Genomic DNA, 19,006 nt, shown 5'->3' on the forward strand with positions numbered 1-19,006 from the left:
ATCTCTCTTCATTTGTCATGGATTATATCAGATGCTGAGTAAGGATGAACCTTAAACTTCAAGAATCTTGAAACCAGGTGTTGGAACCAGTTCTCTTTATATTCAACACAATATTTTTATATGGCCATAGGCAGATTCTCTCTCTGAACTTGTTTCTTCTTTCATAAAATGAAGATAATGCATCCCATGCCATGATTACTAAATCATATCAAATAAATAGAGTAAGAGGCATATTTTAGGTCTATTTAATGGACTTTTCAATACAATAAAGATTAACTCTGGATTTAAATTTTATTTCTTTGATGCCAGCATGACAGTCTTGTGTGCTGCTGTTGTCTACTGATGTGCTTGCTGCTGTCTGTAGATCAATCTGTTATCTTTAGAGAAAGGTGTGTTCTTGCAGCAGAACAGCATGTAGGTTGACTGATTCTTTGAGGAAGACCTAGAGTAAGGGAGAGGTAAAAGTTCAGCATTGCTTTTTCTAGGGAGCCTTTTTCCGATTACTTTGCTTAATTGCATTGTCATATATTAAAATTCTTTCTACTTATGTGTGACTTTTCTTTCCCCAGACTTGCCAGATCAAGTGCTAAGGGTTTTTAAGGCTGATCAGCAAAGCCGCTACATCATGATCAGTAAGGACACTACGGCAAAGGAAGTGGTTATTCAGGCTATCAGGGAGTTTGCTGTTACTGCCACCCCGGATCAATATTCACTATGTGAGGTCTCTGTCACACCTGAGGGAGTAATCAAACAAAGAAGGCTTCCAGATCAGCTTTCCAAACTTGCTGACAGAATACAACTGAGTGGAAGGTATATATTGTCTACCTTACTGGATTTCTTTATCCCCTCTTCAAACCCACATCAAAGTCTAAGAGATGAGCAGTTTTCAAAGTGTTTTTTAAACGAGTAAGTGCCCCTGCAGATTAAAAAGTAGTAGTTTTGTTTTTTTTTCCTTTCACCAAGAATTACTGTATGAAAGCAAATGCACACAGTTGACTACTGACCCTAACAAGGATCTGTTAGGAACTTGTTCAAGGGCACTGTGACCTGAAGGTTATTACTGACTGCCACAATGCGTGCTGTAACTTCTCATGCTTGCCTTAGGGTCCTGGTTTGGAAGGCAGGAGTATGCTTGACATAAAGTCACACAGTTAAACGCGGGTGCTGTCTTCCCTTCGGATAGGTACATTCACGGGCAAATTTTCTAATCATATTCTAGTGTTATTTGCTCCTGCACCCCTAACTTTTCTAGGAGCTTCCTTAGTTTAGGCAGAGACATCTGTGACAGTGTGGTTGGCCACTACTGCCTGTTATTGTACATTGTGCTATGAAATACACTTCTCAACTCTGAAACCAAATTTTACTTGCTACAGAGCTTAGTCCTTTGCTGCAGAAGTGCTTATATCACACATGTTACTTGCAAGAAAATGTCATATCTGATTTTACTATTCTCTTCAATGATATTTTCATTGTTAGGTGTATGTAGCTTTATCTTCAAGTCACAATAAGTGCAAGTTGAAAAAGAAAATAGTTGTTTTGGTTCTCATAATGGCTGGTTTCTACACTGAAAATTAAGCAGTTCCATAAATCATATTCCTTCTATTTTTAACTTACGGAGTGTTTCACTGTATTTGACTTTTCCAAGTTACAGGTTTAAACCAGTATATAATTCATTCAAAACTTTGATTTTCTTGCCATCAACTGTAACTTTCTTATGCTTCTTCACTTTTGTTTTCAAACACTAGCAAGTAGTTTTGTTTTAGTCGCTCTGTTTTTTCCAGTTATCATTTCAATGCACATTGATGTATCTGGAACCACGATAGAGTTTTACAGAGCTCCACTGAGCTATAAATTCATGATTCACATTCATTATTGAAGAAAATTATAGATGGGTATGTCATGGGCTTCATGAGTAATCAAAATGGAGAATGTTAAATCTGTGAAAATCAAGGGTGCAAAGTATATATTTTCTGTCATATGTGTTTGTCTTGGTGAAATACACAAAAAAACATTTTAGCAGGGCCCCTACTGTGCTCATTCTGTTTTTTCGTTTATGGAATTTCACAGAGAAAGCATGTGTCTAAAAAAGAAAAACAAAACAAAAAAATACCACCACCACCATACCACAGACACACACACACACACACACATGCACGACAAACATCTTAATGCTATTTTCAACAAATTACCTGAAAGGAGAAGGAGCTCCAGCCCTGTGTTCTCATTTTTGCACTGGCATTAACTAGTCAACCTTTAGGAGCCTGTTTCCTATTCTGACAAATAAGTATAATACTTACCATCCACTTACCTGCAGTTTTTATGAAAATCCAGATTTTTTAAAGTTAACCTGCTGTAGGATTGTTGTATTCATAGGATCAAATAGAGGGAAGTAGCTTAGGTTTTCTTAGGTATTTGAATCAATAAGTAAACCTGGATTGTTACAGTTTGGGCCCATCAATAATCACAGATTATTGGGAAAATAAGAATGATGACCTACTTGTGTCTGATCTTTCCTGCTGCCTTAGGATCTAGTTCCTTTTTAAACTAAAAATGTGGCTATTTTCTGTTATTTTTAACAAAAAGGGTAAAATACTTCCGAAAGCAGGAAAAGAAAGGAGAGAAAGAAAGTCCAGCTAGTAAAAGTGAAATTCCATGTGATTTGTTTGTTTCTACCACCTACTTCTGGATAGGCAGTTCTATGAGCCTGGTACCTGAGACAGCAACTGCGCTCTCTGTCTTGGTTGAAAAGAAATATTCCATCATTCAAATCAGTGTTCTCTCAAACTTTCCATAAAAAGTAACATTATTCTTTCAAGGAATATCATGAGATTGCTGCAAAGGCTTTGACTCTGGTATGTTTCTGTTTTTCACAGGTATTATCTGAAAAACAACATGGAAACAGAAACTCTTTGTTCTGATGAAGATGCTCAGGAGTTGTTGAGAGAGAGTCAAATTTCCCTCCTTCAGCTCAGCACTGTGGAAGTTGCCACACAGCTCTCCATGCGAAATTTTGAACTCTTTCGCAACATTGAACCTACTGAATATATAGATGATTTATTTAAACTCAGATCAAAAACCAGCTGTGCCAACCTGAAGAGATTTGAAGAAGTCATTAACCAGGAAACATTTTGGGTAGCGTCTGAAATTCTCAGAGAAACAAACCAGCTGAAGAGGATGAAGATCATTAAGCATTTCATCAAGATAGCACTGCACTGTAGGGAATGCAAGAATTTTAACTCAATGTTTGCAATCATTAGGTAAGAGAACACATTTTTCTTAAGATTCAGTTCAGTTCACAGATTTAAAATATGTATCAGTCCAGGAACATCGTATAATTAGTATAAATGCAGTAGATTTTAATTGACTCATAAGGGACAATTCTTTTTCTCTGAATCCTAACCTTAATTTAAAATCTCTCATACCAACAAAACCAGCTGTGCCAACCTGAAGAGATTCGAAGAAGCCATTAAGCAGGAAACATTTTGGTAGCATCTGAAGTTCTGATTTGGAGCTCCGAAAATCTATATCCCCCACTTTTTTTTTTTTTTAAGTTTGTTTCAACTTTTCTCAATATCAGTTTATTTTTCTGTGGAAATAACAATACCCCAAAGAGTTATCAACAAGATTAATGATATCATGTATGTGGAGTTCCATCAAATAGCACAAAGCAGATGGCCAGGAAATGTTCATTTTCTTCCCTTTTTTTAAGAGCTTAGATTGAGGTTAGAAGAAAAAAAAATGGCAACAATTAGTTATGTTGCTATTGAGGGTGATTATTAAATGAGTCATTTTCTCTGTCTGGGAGTTTAGTCATACTCTCATTACTATCATAGCTTATTTTATTACTAGAGGATATTTGCTCAAGTTAGTTTTATCAAATGGCCGCTATGGGCTAAGCACTGGTATGTATACATACTGCTATGTATGAATACAAAGTATCAATACTTATATTCAGGTGGTTTTGCTGATAGTAAACAGATGAGGAGGGTCTATAGGGAAGAGAAGAGTAAAACGCCTTGGCTTGACCCTGACCGTACTTCCCTGTGCCATCTCATTCCCCAGAATTATCATCAACAGTTTCTTTTATTTTTATTTTATTTTATTTTATTTTTTTGAGACGGAGTCTCACTCTGTCGCCCAGGCTGGAGTGCAGTGGCGTGATCTCGGCTCACTGCAAGCTCCGCCTCCCGGGTTCACACCATTCTCCTGCCTCAGCCTCCCGAGTAACTGGGACTACAGGCGCCCGCCACCTCACCTGGCTAGTTTTTTTGTATTTAGTAGAGACAGGGTTTCACCGTGTTAGCCAGGATGGTCTCGATCTCCTGACCTCGTGATCCACCCGTCTTGGCCTCCCAAAGTGCTGAGATTACAGGCGTGAGCCACCACGCCCGGCCTATCATCAGCAGTTTCTTATGCAGCCTTCTGTAAATTGTTATGCATATAAAGCATAAACAAGGAAGTGTTATGTGTCAATAAATAATCTGAACACTATTTTACTTTAGTTGTTATATCACGTTTCTTTTTCTCCTCTCAGTGGCCTAAACCTGGCACCAGTGGCAAGACTGCGAACAACCTGGGAGAAACTTCCCAATAAATACGAAAAACTATTTCAAGATCTCCAAGACCTGTTTGATCCTTCCAGAAACATGGCGAAATATCGCAATGTTCTCAATAGTCAAAACCTACAACCACCCATAATCCCTCTGTTTCCAGTTATCAAGAAGGATCTCACCTTCCTTCACGAAGGTAAACATAAGGCAGAGGGTTTCCATCTTTGCTTGGAGAAGCACAGAATAAATGCCATGTGATTTCCTTTTTCTTCTCTGTCAATTTCAGGAAATGACTCAAAAGTAGACGGGCTGGTCAATTTTGAGAAGTTAAGGATGATTGCAAAAGAAATTCGTCACGTTGGCCGAATGGCTTCAGTGAACATGGACCCAGCCCTCATGTTCAGGACTCGGTGAGTATGTCATCTTCAGTGCCACGTGTGAGAGTAGAGAAGGTTAAATTTAGAGCTTCCCAATAAATGATTTTTTAAAAGTTTGAGTATTTACATTTGTCCTACGGCAGAAATTATAGTAGGATGTGCTGAGAATCACCTGTGAGCTCTAATCTGGAATAAATGTCTTATTCCTTATAAAGTGTTCTTTTGGCTGTCAGTAAAAACAGTTTGTCCTTCAGATATTTTCAGTGTAATAGTCAAAATTATGTATTTCTTATTTCTCAGAACACTGACTTGTAGAGCTAAAACTCATAACTAGTAGTATGAACTAAAATATATAAATACCCGAAATAGTCTTGTCTTAATATCCACACAACAGATTTAGCTAGCAGTGTAGTAAAAAGTGATTAATTCAGTGAAAGAGAGAAAAGTCGGTCTTAATTCTAGAACAAAAAATTTAAATATATTTGTCTTTTAAGCTAGAAAAATATTTCTAGTAAAGTTGCGTGTGTGAGGTGATTATGCAGTTTAATGTTTGTGGGCTTCTAGAACTGCTTATCCAGAAGTCTAGTCCTTTCTTTCTGAGCTTGTGATCTTTCTGTCTCTCTTTCTACACCCATGCTTCAATCTCCATGGCTCTCACTTACAGGAAGAAGAAATGGCGGAGTTTGGGGTAAGTGGTGGAGACCTTGCATACCCACACACAGTCCTTATTCTGCTCATTGTATTGTTTTCTTACCTGCTGTATTTTCTGATGCTTTGCATTTTTGCATTTTTTTCCTTAACCCTCTTGCTATAGCAGAATTTCAGATGGCAAACTGACTTCAAGTTTAATCTGTTGGGGCTTTTGCTTTTGAAGTCATGATCCATGAGAGCTGTGAAATGATTGATGACTGTTCTGGGGAACTATAGGCCAGTTTTTCTGAACTCTTAGAAAGATTTTATTTTAATATAATTGGTGTGTCTTGAAATGCGGAAAGCTCAAAGTAGGGGGAGGGGAGGAAGGATATTGGAAGGAAAAATTGTGCAATTAAAATATTTCACAGATATGTGAGAAATAAATATTTTTAATATAAAATAGGTGCCCCCAGGTGTTAAGCCCAAATTTTTTACAGCTCAACTAACTACTATTTTCATTCTGTATAAACCAATCCTTTTTAAAAATAATTCTTAACAATTCATGTGCTCAATAGTTTCCATACATACATGTTTACATTTGCATGATTGTTTTATTAACAGATTGACTGTATTACTTTAAAAACTCAGTACATTCAACTCAAGGAATAAGAAGACAATTGTGAACATTGTAGTTAATTTTATTTAAATATATGTATAATATTCTCTTTAGGGGAAGTAATCTTAATGTTGCAAATCTTAATGATTATAGCCGTGTATTCTTGCATGAGCTTTTATATGTAATTATTATTTTCTGGCATCTGTAAGAGAACTGCCTTAAATGCTCTATAGAGGTGAAAAGTAGAATTTCCTAGTTAGAACTGAACAGGTGCCAAACATATATTTTTATATGTATATTATGTATAATTTTCTTTTAACTAAATTTTTTAAATCTATATTATTCTATATTCCTGTGTAACAGTTTACTCACTGGAATGAAGCATGTGACCTTTTGAACATAGAATATTAATATCAGTCTTGGCACGTTTTAAATAGATAAAGTACTCCCATGCTAGAGTGAGCTGCATATCTACCTTTTCATCTTCCAGGTCTCTCAGCCAGGGTAGTACAAACGCAACAGTGCTAGATGTTGCTCAGACAGGTGGTCATAAAAAGCGGGTACGTCGTAGTTCCTTTCTCAATGCCAAAAAGCTTTATGAAGATGCCCAAATGGCTCGAAAAGTGAAGCAGTACCTTTCCAATTTGGAGCTAGAAATGGACGAGGAGAGTCTTCAGACATTATCTCTGCAGTGTGAGCCAGCAACCAACACATGTGAGTTTTTCCTTAAAGTGGCTGCCGACTTTGGCTAGAATGCAGATTTGTTTCCTATATAGTGATATGGGCAGTGACAAAATAAGGCTTAGTGCAGAGGGGGAGCTGGCAATCATGAGATATACTGGTCTTTCCCTTGAATGCTAATATTGAATACTGGATAGCACTGTGCGCGGCCAGGCCCTCAGGTCAACTGGGTTAGTGTGTGGAGGATGACACTGTCCACATCTAGGGCAACCCATTGCTTTAGTTTCACCTGGACATAGCCAGTACACATGCAAGGGGCGCATATGTAGCTATGGCTCCCAATTACGTGTCTTATGTTCTCACAAAGGTGCCCCCAAATTATGGGCACCCTGAGGGGAGTCGGGGCATAAAGTTGAGTGTTCTGGCTGCCTTTTAACCACTAGCCCAGACAACACCCAACAACAAATTCACCTACCAGTTAGAGCAATAATTCTGCTCCACAATGAACCACAATAGCCATTAAAAATCTGGTTAGTCTATAAATGGGGCAGTTTTTTTTTTCTAAATCTGCATCTTGAATTATAGGACAAAGGCATTTTCCATTCAATACACTCCTGTGTCTTTTATGGGCACGTTTGAAGATGTCTCCTATAGGATTTAATTTAGATAGGTGATTTGAGAAGATTTGGATTATTAGGTTTACCCAGGACACTGTAGAAGCACTGTGTCATGGCGAAGAGCTTGTCCTCTGGAGTCAGAGTGGTCTGAGTTCAAATCCTGTTTGCCGCCTCTTACTAGCAATGCAGCCTTAGGCAAGTTACTTGACCTCCCTAATCCTTAGCTTCCAGGTGTGTAAAAGGGAGGAAGCATACATATGTCATTGAGTTTTGCATATTAAAATACTACATGCACAACATTTAATTGTCCTAAATTGCTTTGCCATTTATCTACCACAAAATATATACTCAGTATAATACTCAAGCATTTTTGGCTACTGTTTGCTTGCATAGATAATTCTACCTCCTAGGAATGTGGTAGTAAATAGATTGCAGTTGGCAGCATTTATTGAATAAAAACTTAGCACATACTTGTCAACCAATTTGGGACACCATTTTAGAAAAATAGTGCCTGATGACTTGTCTGTTGTAGCTTTTATCATGTATTTGTGTCTTTCATATACATGGATATAACATATTGAACTACCCACATTTTTCTATATTTTTAAGGGGGTGTTTAATAGTATAATCATCTTTTGAGATTGCTGACTTCATAAAGTAGATACCTTTGTCCTGCCACATACCTAATATTTTCTGTAACTAGGGTCCCCTATCCATTTCTGTGCTTCATAAAGGCAACAGGACGAAAGGTGTGCATTTTAGTATTCTAACTGCAGAAAATGCTCACATAGTTCTAAAATTATCTTCTACATAGCTACTAGCATCTAAAATTCTTTGTTCTATTTTCAAACCCAAACAATTATCAGTGCCTAAGAATCCTGGTGACAAAAAGCCTGTCAAATCCGAGACCTCTCCGGTAGCTCCAAGGGCAGGGTCACAGCAGAAAGCTCAGTCCCTGCCACAGCCCCAGCAGCAGCCACCACCAGCACATAAAATCAACCAGGGACTGCAGGTTCCCGCCGTGTCCCTTTATCCTTCACGGAAGAAAGTGCCCGTAAAGGATCTCCCACCTTTTGGTAAGTGATTACATTCATTTCTTTTTTTGGTGCCATTCACTCTCATGGTTTGCAAATTAGGAAAAAAATATTTGTCTTGGATAACTTTGTCTAGTATATTTGAGTTTCTCTGTTAATTATTAGCTCCTAATAAAACCTGAACATTGAGCAAGTTAAACCTGACTTTGCCAATGGAAGGGGTTGTTTTTATAAGTAATATCTCATTTAATCACACTAATTTGCTACGACAGGGTGTTAATAGAGAAGTTATGTGTCCATTTAATTTTTGCTGAGTGCAGAAGATGCTTTGTTCATTTACATTATTTAAACTGGTTTTGCCTTACAACCAATGAACTGCTGGGATTTAAGCAGAATATTTTTAAGTTAAATGAATTGTCTGAAGGTAAATTCTTATTTGTTGACTCACTGATTCTATAGCTTAGGGGGAAAAATAAAGCAACTAACTCCTGAGTATGGAGGAGCTAAATTACACTTCATCTTTCCTACGAAAAGAAAAACATCTAGTAGTTTAGTCCCTTTGTGGAAGTGGTACAACACAATAATTTTTCATAAAATGCACAGCTTGTTTTTTTCTACGTATATGTGAATGAAATAATTGATAAAAAATAAATTATTAAAAATAAAGGGATAGTAGGATGGGCGCGGTAGCTCACGCCTGTAATCCCAGCACTTCAGGAGGCTGAGGCGGGTGGATCACTTGAGGCCAGGAGTTGGAGACCAACTTGCCCAACATGGCGAAACCCCGTGTTTACGAAAAATACAAAACGTAGCTGGGCATGATGGTGCACGCCTGCAGTCCTAACTGCCTGGGAAGCTAAGGCACAAGAATTGCTTGAACCTGTGGGGTGGAAATTGTAGTGAGTGCATCATTGCACTCCAACCTGGGCGACAGAGCAAGACTCTGTCAATCGATCGATAGATAGATAGATAGATAGATAGATAGATAGATAGATAGATAGATAGAAGGGAAAGAGTTTTCTTAGCTAAAATTGGGTGTTGATAGCTAGGTGCCTGCACAGTTACAGCCCATCTGTATGGCTGGGGTGAGAGTCATTTATTTCATAGACCTGTCACATGCTCTCTGTCCTCACCTCATTCCATCTGATCAGCAAATGTCCTCTTTATTGATATTGGGGGAGAGTAAGAAAAGAACACCTTTCCTTGATACGTTTCTACTTTCAAATATTTGTGTTGATCCCCTCATCACAAACACATTGAATTATGTGTTTCTTTATATATTGTTTTTAATATGCATGCATTCCTGAATCCCGTGCAGTCTGACTTCTGTCTGACTTCTGTATCCTCTTTATGCAGAACTTCTCATATGGAAGAATATCAGTCTTCACTTTAGCTAAAAACAGCTTATTAGCCATATTTAATATAATGTAGATGTGTCTGAGTATAAAGCTCTATCCCCCATGTTTCTGAAGCCATAGCTCTCAAAATGTCTTTAGTTCCATTTACGAACTTTAGAAATGTGGATGAAATATCATTTGTTGTCTTATATTTATTTAGTTTAACATACACATTTAAAGTCACAGTATATAAAATACTAATTTAGAGATGCTGCAGGTGTTTCCCCCACTCCAGTTCATGAAAGAGTTTTGTTCTATATACTTTCTACATCTTTAACATTGGTGTCTTTGTCCATCACTGGGACCACTTTTGAAGTATCTAACACAGCTTTCTCAGGCATAACATCTTCTCATCCATCCACATGGTTTGAAAGATAGTACTTTTTGAATCTGTGTGTGATGCTGGCCTTGGAAATTTTTTCCACATCAAAACTACCCATTCAATTAGCTTTATTTCCTGTGTATATTATTTCTACATGTAATCAAAGTATTGCTTTAAAAGGTTTTTTTAAAAAAAAGATTGTATTAAAACAACATCAGACTGCTTACATGAAGTGAAATGAAGGATTAAATCTTTGTTAAATTTTGCTAACACTAATCTGAGGTGGTTTCAGGCTGTAGTGCCTTCCCAAATATCTCTGTTGTTCAAAATAAAATTGAGAGTGCCTATTAAAAATATTTTAGTGTAACTTCCTCATTTATGAAAAATAATTTTGAGGAGGGAAATCATCTTACATTGACATATAGAATAATTTTTCCTCCCCTCTCATCCTGTTGGATCCTACACAAGGTGCTGGCTCACTTCCTTCTTCTGAAACCACCTTCCAAGGTTTTGTGACACAGCACTTTCATGGTCTCTTCCGCCCTTCTCTTTCATCTGTTTACTTGATCAAGTATTAACTGCATGGAATTCCTTAGAGCACCTTCATTCACTTTCCTGGTTAGCTCCTCTTAGCTCTTGCCTCTGTACTCTTCTCCCTTTATTCTCACTTCCCTTGAGCTACCCCTTTCCAAGGATACAGAACAGTTTCCAACTCAAATTTGGTTTCTCTAGCTGTGCCACTTCCATCCTAAATTCAGTGTGTCCAAATTGTCCATTTTTTCTTCATTGTTTACTAATATATTGTTGAATAAAGATGGTGACTACTTCAAAGTTTAGAATCTAATGTAAAATATCAAAAGCAAACTATTTCTGGTACTCTGGCAGATATCAGCCTGAAACCAAACTACAGGTATCTCATGACTTCTGTAGGCACTTACTCTGTGGACCATGAAGAATACAAAGAACATTTACATTGTAAATAGGTTGAACCTCAATGTAATGATATTAAATCTTAGCACAAAAGAGTTTTTCAGTCATAAATGGTGTTTATTTTCAGACTTGAAAATACATATGTAAGGTTTTTTTTTTCTATTATAGGCATAAACTCTCCACAAGCTTTAAAGAAAATTCTTTCTTTGTCTGAAGAAGGAAGTTTGGAACGTCACAAGAAGCAAGCTGAAGACACAATATCAAATGCGTCTTCGCAGCTTTCTTCTCCTCCTACTTCTCCACAGAGTTCTCCAAGGAAAGGTAGAATTAAATTACTTTTTGTTTTCTTGTATTGAAACCTGTACATTTTGGCTATGGGAAATTCCAGAGTTATGTATTACATAATTCTTAATGTTATCGTCATTTAAGATGAGCTCATCTGTAATTGCCCAATGGATTTTTTTTTCCTCAGTTTATAAATTTGGAAGAATGGCGGTTTTTAAAAATGTTATACTTACAATAAATAGTATTAAATTTATAACTATAAGAAGCCTTTTAAAAATACATTTACTTTTTATTCATGATAAATATACAAAGAATTTTTTATATTAAAATTTGTTCTAACTAAATTTGGTTCTATGACATTAATACAGAGAAGAGGGCTTTGAAAACATGAAAAACTAGTATCTTCCTGATTTATTTTTTCATTGTATTAACACAGGTCTTGATTACCTTTTTGGTTGCTACCTTGTTTTATTTTTAAAGAGACTATATTTTAGGTACTCAGAGTCACCTCCTTATGTTGATACCTTCTCATATTAAAAGAGTAGGTAATTTTCTGCTGCATAACTCTTAAGGCTTCTTCCTCCTCCTACCGTTTTAACTGAATGAGTGTAAGCCAATAATAAATGGCTAGGACTGAATTTTCCCTAAAGGAAGGCCAAAGGGGCTTAATACATTGTTAAATTTCACTGACACAACAGGTATTGCTTTACTTGGTGGATATTTCAGACATCTGTGCATTTTGTATGGGTATCAGTCTCTCCTGTCCTTGTTACATGGATGCATCTCAATTCTTTTCTCATCCTGTTGTTAGGTGGCAGTGGCAATCAGCTGAGATCTTTTGGCTCCGGGCAGTTGGACTTAACCAGTTCCTCCTCTTCTCTTGGAAGTGAGAACAGTAACAAGAATAACAATGCACCACGGACCTATGGGATAGGTGGGGTTTATAGAACCAAAAACGGGGTGGGAAAGAGAGGAATCATCTCATTAGTTAATGAAAATGGGAGAATTCCTCCATATGTCAAGTGCTCCATCTGAGTGATTTATTTTTCCGAAGATTTTTTTTTTAGCAGACTGTTCAGGGAAGGCTTTAAATCTTATCTGTCAGATCTTGCAGTGTGGTTTTATAAAAAGACGTTTTATAAATGAACACATTATATCTTATCAAGACCTGTGCAGCCTTTAAAAAATAAATCAGGAATTACCAATATACTGAAGGAACATACTTAAACTGGCAACATGTAGATGCTCTAGATTTTAGTTTTTCTTAGGTAAGTGGCATTGAAGAAATTTGCATTGCATATAATATAAAATAAATACTTAAGTAACATGAGATCCCTAGTAATGTAGACAAGAAAAAAAATGAATATCGAGAAAGAAGATTTGGATTTTTTTCATTAAAAACATCAAGATAGGGCCGGGCACAATGGCTCACACCTGTAATCCCAGCACTTTGGGAGGCCGAGACAGGCTGATCACCTGAGGCCAGGAGTTTGAGACTAGCTTGACCCACATGGTGAAACCCCTGTCTCTAGTAAAAATACAAAAAAAAAAAAAAAAAAAAATTGCCGGGCATGGTGGCACCCGCCTGTAATCCCAGCTACACGGGAGGCTGAGGCAGGAGAATCGCTTGAAGCCAGGAGGTGGAGTTTTCAGTGAGCCGAGATCCGCCACTGCACTCCAGCCTGGGTAACAGAGGGAGACTCCATCTAAAAAAAAAAAAAAAAAAAAAAATCAAGATAGTCCCCTTCCGTTGTGACTTTCAAAATTATTTTTAGTAACAAGAGAGAGTTATGGGTCCTTTCAGGCCAAGAAGTGGACATCTGTTTAGATATTCTGTAGTAACGATCTTGTGATACACTGCTTTGTATTTTCCCCAATGTCACAAAACTAATAAAGTGAAAAGTGCCCATTAACTCCTTCAAAACAATTGGCTTTTATGTGATTCAACCAGTATTAATATTGAAAAACCAAATGGCAAAAATTCAAAGACATCTTCAGGTCTTATTTCTTATTTTTGTTTATATGTTTACTTAAAATTATAAGTAGGATACAGATATTTCCAGTTGAATTATTCTATGCCATACAAGTTCTAAAAATTGAAAACTGTTGAAAACAAGATCAGTGGCTTTGCATTTTGAAAAAAACATACTTTAAAATCTGACCAGTTTTCTTTGTGATTTCTTTTCTATAGACTAATAGTGTAATGATATAGGTAAGGGAGCTAAGAATAGTCGAGTGGTGCCTTTTCTGCATGTTTTCCTAGCTTGTAGGATACTTTCTTTTTTCCTCTCTAAACTTTAATTAAACAACTTAAGCTTCATTAGAATAAAACATTTGTCTCTTAGTCATGTGGTATCTACAAGTGAAACGGAGTTTTTCTCCCCACTTCTATAGAGATATCTATGCCTGCATTTTATTTTTGCTTCTATTTGGTATACTTCCCTTTGGTGTTATGAACCTAGAGAGTCTAATTAATATGGTCGTGTTTCTCATGCAGGCTATACTTTGGCTCCCAGTGGTACTGTGGATAATTTTTCAGATTCTGGTCACAGTGAAATTTCTTCACGATCCAGTATTGTCAGCAATTCGTCTTTTGACTCAGTGCCAGTCTCACTGCACGATGAGAGGCGCCAGAGGCATTCTGTCAGCATCGTGGAAACAAACCTAGGGGTGGGCAGGATGGAGAGGCGGACCATGATGGAACCTGATCAATATAGCTTGGGGTAGGTGGCTTTTCTTAGTGTTCTTTTGAATTTATCCCTCCATCTCTCTTTTGGTAATGAGTCTTTTCTCCCAGATGTTTATTTTTATTTATTTTACATAATGCCTAAGAATTTTTTTCCCATCCCAGTTCTGATTTTTCACAATTTCTACACTAAGTATCATGTTATTTTTGTTAAGCAGACTGCTTTTTTAGTTAAGTTTTTTCTTTAGTGGAACACAATTGTTCTGTTTTAAAGGCAGAGGGTGACTGTAGGATCCATCCTGAAATAAATTATATTGAGCCATCCTTATCGTTGTCGGAAAATTTTTTTTTTTTTTTATGTCACGTTGCGTTCTTTTCCCCCATGCCTTTTTTATAGTAATGACAAACTCAGAAGGCTAGACGTGGCAGAACTGGCCACTATAAGGCAATTCAGTGCTACTTTTATCCTGTTTCTGGGATGAAAGCAAGCTACCTTTCTAGGAAAAAGGGTGTTTTGGTTTTATCATAGTTGAATTAGTTATCAATCTTGGTTTGTTTTTTTTTTTCTTTTCCGTTTCTTTTAACCACTTAGGTCCTATGCACCAATGTCCGAGGGTCGAGGCTTATATGCTACAGCTACAGTGATTTCTTCTCCAAGCACAGAGGAACTTTCCCAGGATCAGGGGGATCGCGCGTCGCTTGATGCTGCTGACAGTGGCCGTGGGAGCTGGACGTCATGCTCAAGTGGCTCCCATGATAATATACAGACAATCCAGCACCAGAGAAGCTGGGAGACTCTTCCATTTGGGCACACTCACTTTGATTATTCAGGGGATCCTGCAGGTTTATGGGCATCAAGCAGCCATATGGACCAAATCATGTTTTCTGATCATAGCACAAAGTATAACCGGCAAAATCAAAGTAGAGAGAGCCTTGAACAAGCCCAGTCCCGAGCAAGCTGGGCGTCTTCCACAGGTTACTGGGGAGAAGACTCAGAAGGTGACACAGGCACAATAAAGCGGAGGGGTGGAAAGGACGTTTCCATTGAAGCCGAAAGCAGTAGCATAACATCTGTGACCACAGAAGAAACCAAGTCAGTCCCCATGCCTGCCCACATAGCTGTGGCATCAAGTACTACAAAGGGGCTCATTGGTAAGTTTTAAAATTGGGGGACTTTGTCATGTCTGGATCATGTCTTTAATGTAACTTATTACAATAGTAAAATTATGTGTTTGTTGGTTCTTTTCCTCATTTTCTCCATTGTACTTCCAAAGTGGTGGTGTGTTAAGGTCTTTGAAATCAATAGTGGTTAAGAGCCCAGGTTTTGTGGTCAGGTACATACAGATATATTCCTACATAAAAAAACATTCAGTAAATCTTAGCTATTAGGATCAGTAGATTGTCATTGTGGATATGATCTAGTCTAATTTTTTTCTCTTAACCTAAAAATCAGGATGGATTCCTATTTTTCATAGAGGAGAAATTTTTCTTTAATTGAAACTCTTTTATATCTTTTATTCTTCTATTTTGTTCCCTTGATTGTGTTTAGAACTATACACTTTGTATATTTAAAAGTCTTCCATTGATTTTTATTCTGCACACACATCGATTCTTGATAAGCAATTATTTGTGCACACTGCAGAAGGAGGGAGAGGTGCTAATAGTACAGTGACTAAGAGCACGGGCTTTGGAGTCAGGCGGACTGGGGATTGAATCCCTGTTTTGCCACTTTATTAGTTTTGTGACATTGGGGAAAATACAAAGCAGTGCCTGTTTCCTTATCTGTAAAACGAGCTTAATAATTTCTACTTAATAGAGTAAGTGTGAGGATTCAAGGAAATTTATGCAAAGTATTTAGAACAGTGCCCAGATAGTAGATTCATTAAGTACATGAAAGCTATTGGTGCTGCTGTTTCTGTTAGAAGAGGCCGTCATGCTCCCTCACTCCTGTTGAGATGTATTTTCTATGGCACAATTAACATCTATATAGATGAAGTGTAGAAACAGATTATTGGTTGTAGAGTGAGAAATTCTGGAGTATAATCATTACAGACATTACTTTTATTAGTAGGAAAATTGTAGTTATTTAGCCATGTAAATAGTCATGGATAGATTTCAAGTTTAATATCCTTTTACAATGAATAAGGAGAAAACAGTAAATATTCTTAGGTTGGACTTTTTCAAGTGCTTACAACTAATACTCGGAATTTGTATTGCAAAGGAAGGAAGAATGATTTTTAGTTCCTAACAGTTGAGTTTAAAATGTTCAAGAAAATAAAACTTTAGTTTTAGTTGCCTATACAGTAGGTTTCATATTCTAGGTCATGAGCATCAATAAAGGGATTTTAAGAAAAATAGACACCTTATAGTAATAGTTTTAGAGTTTTTAAATTGGTATCCTTTGTGTGACTTTTCCAAATTTATTTTAATTCACTGTTTCCGTAAGTGAAGTCCTGAGACCCAAGAATGATGTGGAATTGCTTCTCTGCCTGGTAAAGATAAATGCCCAGTAAAAGGGCAGATCCGGCAGGCAGAGAGGAAAAAGGAAACTTGTACCAAGCACAAACAGGTTCCAGGCATAGTGCTGTGTACTTAGGTTCTTCCTGTGCTTCAGTCTTTCCAATAGGTCCAGGGGTTAGGTTTTAATCTTGCTACTATTTTATAGTTACAAACTATTTTAAACAGAGAAGCAGCCCATTTAAAGATGAAAGTACTTAGATGGACTAGCAGCTTTTCTCACCAACTATTTCACCACACAGTGATAAGCATTGTGAAATTTGGTTTAATTAACATGCATTCCCTGGCCTGCCTCACACCACACCTCTAACCCATACCACACAAATTCACATTTGCTGCTACACTGTGGATGCTGTTTTGATAATTATTTTTATATTTTTAATTAAACTTCTGTGGCATGAACTACTTTTTAATGCTGGTGCATTGTTTCTACTCTAGCACGAAAGGAGGGCAGGTATCGAGAGCCCCCGCCCACCCCTCCCGGCTACATTGGAATTCCCATTACTGACTTTCCAGAAGGGCACTCCCATCCAGCCAGGAAACCTCCGGACTACAACGTGGCCCTTCAGAGATCGCGGATGGTCGCACGATCCTCCGACACAGCTGGGCCTTCATCTGTACAGCAGCCACATGGGCATCCCACCAGCAGCAGGCCTGTGAACAAACCTCAGTGGCATAAGCCGAACGAGTCCGACCCGCGCCTCGCCCCCTATCAGTCCCAAGGGTTTTCCACCGAGGAGGATGGTATATACACATAAATATTCCTAAAACCTCCAAGTTAGATGTGTTCACTTATGCTGCTTCCCAAGGCATTTCTGTTTTCTTAACACTGCAGTCAGCTATGTCTAACCATACACCACACAAAGAACACTATATTCAGAGTTCCAAATTTAGGGTTACGGCTGTTGACTGCTGTGTGTGTGTGTGTGTGTGTGTGTGTGTGTGTGTGTGTGTGTGTGTGTGTGTTTCCCTAAATGGCTTTAAAAATGCCAAAGATTATGGAGGGAGTCACTTAAAATACAGTGTGTATATAAATGGATTTCTTTTCTAATTCTCACTAAAATTTGACGGCTTTCTGTGTGTCTGTGTGTGTGTTTCCCTAAATGGCAAAAATGCCAAAGATGATGGAGGGAGTCACTTAAAATATAGTGTTTATATGACTTGATTTCTTTTCTAATTTTCACTAAAATTGAAGTACTTCTGTGACCCTATTTTGAGAAAAAGAATAAGGCAGGTACGATGGCTTACACCTATAATCCCAGCACTTTGGGAGGCCGAGGCAGGCAGATCACTTGAGCTCAGGAATTTGAGACTAGCCTGGCCAAAATAGTGAAACCCTGTTTCTACTGAAAATACAAAAATTAGCCAGGTGTGGTGGCAGGCACCTGTAATCCCAGCTACTCGGGAGGCTGAGGCAGGAGAATCACTTGAGCCCGGGAGGCAGAGGTTGCAGCGAGCCAACAACATGTCACTGCACTCCAGCCTGGGCGACAGAGGGAGACTCTGTCTCAAAAAAAGAAAAAGAAAATAAAAATCTCACAAGTTTGTGCTGTTTTCAAGAATTTTAGAAGCATCTAGGACTCTCAAAGGTGGATGGTAAAGTTTTCTGTGGAAACTTTGTATTTGCACTTTTAATGAATTGGGACTCATTTGGAAATGAAAGTCTGATAAAGAAAGATACACTATCAGCCAGCCCAGTGGCTCATGCCTGTAATCCCAGCACTTTGGGAGGCTGAGGTGGGAGGATTGCTTGAGGCCAGGAGTTTGAGACAAGCCTGGGCAACAAGTGAGACCTGTCTCCATAAAAATATTTTTCAAATGACCCAGGTGTGGTGGCATGTGCCCATAGTCCTAGCTACTATGGAGGCTGAAGTGGAAGGATCACTTGAGCCCCGGAGTTCAGGACTGCAGTGACCCATGATTGTGCCACTGCACCGTAGCCTAGGTAGCAGAGCAAGACCCTGTCTCTAAAAGAAAGAGAGAAGGGGAGGGAGAAAGGGAGGGAACGAAGGAACCCACATTGTCTGTAACTCTGTGCATTCTTTCTACAAACCTATCTGACCGTGCTGAATTGAGAATGAGGAAGGAGATTATGTCCTCCCATCCTCTTTAAAGTTTTCAGTTTAACATGTTTGATTACACAATCATAGATAAAAGCAACACATGACCGGGAGATCGGGAGGCTGAGGCAGAAGAATCACTTGAGCCCGGGAGGCGGAGGTTGCAGTGAGCCAAGAACACTGCACTGTGGATGGCAAACCCACACTCTGTCTCAAAAAAATTAAATAAATAGAAAAACATTACAAATGAAAATTACTTAAAATCCTACCACTTGCAGACAGCCATTATTAAAATGTGGTT

The 19,006-nt window shown here is 38.0% G+C and overlaps 1 protein-coding gene across 14 annotated transcripts in view; it reads left to right on the top strand.

Annotated features, from left to right (window-relative positions):
- The window catches only part of RAPGEF2 (Rap guanine nucleotide exchange factor 2), a 258,238-nt gene that overhangs the window by 236,828 nt on the left and 2,404 nt on the right, over positions 1 to 19,006 (top strand). For 6 of the 14 annotated variants that reach the window (XM_037993368.2, XM_037993370.2, XM_008000135.3 and 3 more), the window contains 12 exons: positions 570 to 810; positions 2,874 to 3,257; positions 4,535 to 4,746; positions 4,837 to 4,960; positions 5,592 to 5,615; positions 6,667 to 6,890; positions 8,341 to 8,550; positions 11,326 to 11,478; positions 12,254 to 12,376; positions 13,940 to 14,165; positions 14,721 to 15,280; positions 17,084 to 17,389. In XM_037993368.2, the coding sequence (XP_037849296.1) occupies positions 570 to 810; positions 2,874 to 3,257; positions 4,535 to 4,746; positions 4,837 to 4,960; positions 5,592 to 5,615; positions 6,667 to 6,890; positions 8,341 to 8,550; positions 11,326 to 11,478; positions 12,254 to 12,376; positions 13,940 to 14,165; positions 14,721 to 15,280; positions 17,084 to 17,389 (2,787 nt within the window). The remainder of the gene's footprint in view (positions 1 to 569; positions 811 to 2,873; positions 3,258 to 4,534; positions 4,747 to 4,836; positions 4,961 to 5,591; positions 5,616 to 6,666; positions 6,891 to 8,340; positions 8,551 to 11,325; positions 11,479 to 12,253; positions 12,377 to 13,939; positions 14,166 to 14,720; positions 15,281 to 17,083; positions 17,390 to 19,006) is intronic. The other 8 variants (XM_037993390.2, XM_037993393.2, XM_073017696.1 and 5 more) reach the window with 4 other exon arrangements.

Source organism: Chlorocebus sabaeus, chromosome 7 (assembly GCF_047675955.1).
Source record: "Chlorocebus sabaeus isolate Y175 chromosome 7, mChlSab1.0.hap1, whole genome shotgun sequence".
NCBI classification, from domain to species: Eukaryota; Metazoa; Chordata; class Mammalia; order Primates; family Cercopithecidae; genus Chlorocebus; species Chlorocebus sabaeus.